This window comes from Corylus avellana, chromosome ca1 (assembly GCF_901000735.1).
Source record: "Corylus avellana chromosome ca1, CavTom2PMs-1.0".
Lineage (NCBI taxonomy): Eukaryota > Viridiplantae > Streptophyta > Magnoliopsida > Fagales > Betulaceae > Corylus > Corylus avellana.
Window position 1 is genome coordinate 11,254,089 of NC_081541.1, and position 5,338 is coordinate 11,259,426.

Consider the following 5,338-nt stretch of genomic DNA (forward strand, 5'->3'; position numbering starts at 1 on the left):
GTGGCTGGAACCACCCCATCTTTTCCCTCTGTTTTTTTTTTTTTTTAATATTTTGCTTAAAAAAAAAATAATAAAAAAATAAAAAAACTGACCAAATGTCAGCTCCGCACTGTAGCTGGAACAGTGCCGTTCCAGCTACAGTGCTGGACCTCCCCTTGCCAAACGTAGCTTATATTTCTTTGCAAAAGAAAAAAGCCGTTTCATAGAAAGAAGAAAAAGGAAAAAGTGTTGCCGGTGACGTGTGCTATAAATACAAAATATAAGAGGGTTTTATTCATTATTGCTAGCGCGACTGCAGTGGCTAAGGTTTCCCAGAGAGAGAGAGAGAGGCAGAGGGAGAGATGGATAAGGTGGTGGAGAGGAGGGAGGAGGAGGAGGAGGAGGAGAATAAAAAAGGTCAGCCGTCTATTTCAGATGTCCAAAAACGCACTCTCAAAGGAAAACAACAACAAAAGCAAACTCATCCTGCTTCTACTTAATTGCCCTAACCCCGATGCCGACGAGATGGACAGTGACGACAGCGTCAACGATCAGAGCGAGATCGAGGCCGACAAGAGCAACAGAAGAGCTGGAGGTTTGACCGACGAAGAATCATGAATCTAAAAGCTGTCCTAAAACTATATTGGCATATCTGAGAAACAAGGGTATTGCCATGACAGTATTGTAATATCAAAATATGAGCTTCCAATGAAAATATTTTTTTGGCATTTGACTTGTACGAAATCAGCAACGATGACAACCAGCGACAACGACCTCCATCAGTGGTGGATCCCGGTGAACTCCAGCTGTGGATTTCAACAACTTCTGGCGGTTGCTGGCAACCTCCGGTAACAGCAGAGAATGAACTGCGATAGAAAATGCATGCAAGAAAGAGAAGCTCAAACTTGTTTAAAAAAAAAAAACTATTTTTATGAAATTAAAGAAGATTTTCTAAGTCGAACGAAAATGTTTTCGGTTTGACCACAATTTTTTATCTTGCCAAACACAGAAAAATAAGAAAAATATTTTTCAAAAACTATTTTACGTCGAAACAAAACTAGTAATTTATAACTGAAAAGTCATTGGCACAATAGCTGTGAACCCTCTTAACTCTATTATGTATAATGTTGAATTTGGAAACTTACTAAGGTGACAATTGAAGGTGCCATGGACTGGAGAAGTTGACTTCTACTGCTCCCAACTTGATCATTTGGATGAGAACTGGAGGATGAAGCAGATGAACGCAATAATTCAATCAACTGATCACCCCCACATATTGGCCGAGGGTCTTAATTCTCTCGATGTATCAGATTACTCATTAGAGAGATGGACAGACATTGTCAAGGTAACGCTTAGAACTGATGGCTCATATTAATACCAGTGAAAGACCAAGTAGACGAGAGCGGAGTGAATGTCACGATAGCGACGTTCACTGAGCAGGAATCATTAGAGTATGATGTAACCCTTAATAAGTCCGTACAAGTAGAGTTTAGGGTTTTTCTATATATATATATATATATATGATATAACCCTGAATCATTAAGAGTAAAAATACAGCTGCCTCTCTGTGGACGTAGGTAAATTGTCGAACCACGTTAAATCTGTGTTTCGACTATCTCTTTTTTCGATTCTATATTGTTCATTAATTATTGTGCATAGTAACAACAGTAACACATTGCTACATTAAATGTCTTATATTCTAAGACAATCTACATAAGTTGCAGTGTGTCATTGTCATGTGATACTAATCCAATATTATATGTAAAGCTATTATGAGAAGATGGGAAAGCCTACGCCAAAGGTAGAGGGGATGAAGTTCTTGAAGGGGAAAGGCTATAAAGATGCAAAGGACTTTGCAGGGGAATGTGAGTCGATGGTCATCCTTGCCAAAGGCCAAAGTAAATGACCTTTGTCTCGGTTTCTTTCGGCACGTGAAAAGCACATACTTTTGTCGTAGCGTTCAAAGAGTTGGAAAAAATTCTATGTCCTAATCTGCAATGCCAGAGATGGGGGGTGGATATCGCCACCTAGCACCGAGCAGCTTCCAACTTGGTGAATTTGTATAAGCCATCTTGCTCAGTTTCCATCACAATCATCTTCATCGAGCGAAGGTCCTGAATGATACAAAATTCAGACGAAAAAATGATTAGGCAATGGAGGGTTTTGCATAACCGACACACAAAGATTAAATTAAGATGGAAGGTCGGTATACAAAGGAAATTGGTTAAAACTAATGATGATGAAAAATGAACAGTTCCAGTGAGGGTAACAAATGCATGAGAACCATCAGGTAATTGAACCGTGTGATTATGAACAAGGATAGCATGGGTCAAAATAGTTGGGTCATTGACCATGTGGTCAGTGGCGCCACTATCAAGAACCTAAGATTGGGAAGAAAGAGATTTACTTGATATGGATGATTTTGTACAACCTACTTGATTGGCCATGGGTTGAGGTAGGGCTGGCCAAACGGGTATGCGGGTCGACTCGTTTACGACCCGCAGGTACCCGCGACCCATTTAAGCCATACCCAAACACGACCCGTTTAATAAACAGGTCGGACCCCCCGACACGACACGAGTATTTTCACGGGTCACCCGACACGACCTGTAAGACTCGTTTAAAATAATGGGTCGTTCCTGGTTGACTCGCTTACCCATTTAACTAAAAAATTGAGTTCTCATTTTTGGTTTTGCCACTTTCTCAGCAGCCAAATGGAGCCTAACCTGAGAAACAAATCAGCGCCAGTATCACACAAATATAGCGGGATTTTCTACGAGGCCTCGAACTCGCTCAGCATGGCAACGAAGTCGTCATCGCACTTGACCGAGACTAGCCGCGAGTCGAGGGTCTCGTCGGGGAGCTGGAACTTGATCTCGATGCAACTCGGTGCGACACAGCTGAGTTGAATCATCTTGGATCGTAGCCCCTCGAAGCTTAACGAACGGTGGCGTGGTGTGGGGAGTGGGTTATGGCTGCGTGAAGACTGAGGAGTGGAGGAGCGGCGAGAGAGAGGGAGCGGCAGTGGAGTAAGGGCGGTGGAGTGGCGTGGGTGTGGGCCATGGCGTGGCGTGGGTGTGGAGTGAGGCCGAGAGGTATGGAGAAATGGAGGACTCTGGATCTGGAGGAGTTCGAGGAGACGACAGTATGCGTTTTTGATTTTTCACTTTTTCCTTTAGGATAAAAGTTAAAAATAAAAAAAATAAAAAAATAAACGGGTCTGGCGGGTCACCCGCGGGTCGACCTGTGACACAACCCGCCAGACACTCATAAACGGGTCGACCCGTTTATGACCCAAACCATTTAATATAAACTCAAAGCCGCTAATTTCGTGTCGTGTTCGTGTCGGGTCGTGTCAAAATTGCCAGCCCTAGGTTGAAGTCTAGCACTATTGAGGATGGTGCCATTCTGTACAACCTACTTGGTGGTCTATCATTAGTGCAGGATGCCTAGTGGGCATGAGGTGGGGGCTTGGTACCAAGCTTTGTGTAGCGAGAGCTTGGAGGGAAACCGTGGAGATGATAACAACAATCAATGGTGTGCCCATCACGACCACATTGAATGCACTTCGGTCGATCCTTCTTAGGTTGTCCTAATCTACCATTCTTCCATGGCGGGGGACCACTTTTAGCTGCTAGAGCAACGCCTTCAACGGTGGATGGAATAGAAATGTTGCGTTGTCGTTTCTTTTGAAGAACTAAGGCATAGGCTTGGTTGATAGAAGATAGAGGGTCCATCAGGAGGATGTGTCTGCGAATGGTAGTATATGATCCATTGAGCCCCATTAAAAACTTTGTGGTACTTCGGTTATGTTGAAGTTGTAAGACATCTTTCATGGCACCACAAGAACATGAAAGATTAGGTTGAAGTGCAGAAAGTTCATCCCAAAGACTCTTCAGTTTGGAGAAGTATGTGGCCACTAACATAGTACCTTGAACAAGATTGGAAATATCTTGTTCTAGTTGAAACATGCGAGGGCCATTCACTTGAGAGAATTGTGCCTTGAGATCCTCCCAAATATGATAGGATTCCACGTAGGACTCATCATACTCATCAGCCGAACCCACATTATTTGGTAATGGAGATGGATAAGGAGAACCAACATGAAGATCATGGGCAGTAGTGATGTTTGCCATGGGCCATAATGTGCAACCTGGCTTGGGTAATGGGGTTAGTTTTAGTGTTATCTTATAAGAGGAGTTAGTGGGAAGTTTATTTACTAGGAGGTTATGTAGTATGGGTAGTTATATGTTGTGGTGTGAGATAGTGTGAGAGAAATGGTAATGGTTTAGGTAATTGCTAGTAATAGAGTATTTAAGGGTCTTTGTATTATGTTATAAGGATGATGATTTGTGTAGAGTCTCAATTCTGTTGTGGTTCAACTCCCACCTTAAGTGGAGTATTATCTTGTTTATCTTGTTCTGACTAGGACCCATTAGAGGTATCAGAACATATTATCTTGTTATGTATTTGTATTGTGGTAGAACTCTAGCCTTAAGTGGAGATTTGTAACGTGTATTATCTTTATATTATATTAAATATTAGTTGTGTTTCTATTATCTATTTGGGACCTATCAATTGGTATCAGAGCATGGAATGTGAGAAGATGCAGAGCATGGAAGATTCCTTGAACGAGATCAAGAATTTACTGGCTGGAGTTAACCAATTCGCCGAGAAGAGCACCAACAACACAAAGGAAAAAAGATCAACAATTTGAGACAAGTCGCAGCAGGCAACACCTCCATTGAAGCACCTTAAAATGGATTTCCCATGTTATCAACATCTCACTAAAGGGCAGTTACAAATCGTCAACGTCAATTTCACACATTCCACCTTGAGGACAAGGTTCTCTTGAGAATATTAGGATTCCGTAAGACTAAAGTAGGCTACGTGGTAGAACAACCCATTATTTGGTCATGGAGATGGATAAAGAGAACCAACATAAAGATCATGGGCAGTAGTGGTGTTTGCCATGGGCCATGATGTGCAACGTGGCTTGGGTAATTGGATTAGTTTTAGTGTTATCTTATAAGAGGAGTTAGTGGGAAGTTTATTTACTAGGAGGTTATTTAGTATGGGCAGTTATATGTTGTGGTGTGAGATAGTGTGAGAGAAGTGGTAATGGTTTAGGTAACTGCTAGTAATAGAGTATTTAAGGGTCTTTGTATTATGTTATAAGGATGATGATTTGTGTAGAGTCCTAATTTTGTTGTGGTTCAACTCCCACCCTAAGTGGAGTATTATCTTGTTTATCTTGTTTTGACTGGGACTCACTAGAGGTATCATAACATATTATCTTGTTATGTATTTGTATTGTGGTAGAACTCCAGCCTTAAGTGGAGATTTGTAACGTGTATTA

At 41.7% G+C, this 5,338-nt stretch overlaps 1 protein-coding gene across 1 annotated transcript; it reads right to left on the reverse strand.

Annotated features, from left to right (window-relative positions):
- Positions 1-3,428: 3,428 nt before the first annotated feature.
- LOC132181128 (uncharacterized) lies at positions 3,429-4,115 on the reverse strand. The gene has a single exon (XM_059594247.1). The coding sequence runs from the start codon at positions 4,113-4,115 to the stop codon at positions 3,429-3,431; it is 687 nt and encodes a 228-aa protein (XP_059450230.1).
- Between the last annotated feature and the right edge of the window lie 1,223 nt (positions 4,116-5,338).

Coding starts and splice junctions, on each gene's coding strand:
- LOC132181128 (XM_059594247.1), bottom strand. CDS start 4,115: ATGGCAAACATCACTACTGCCCATGATCTTCATGTTGGTTCTCCTTAT.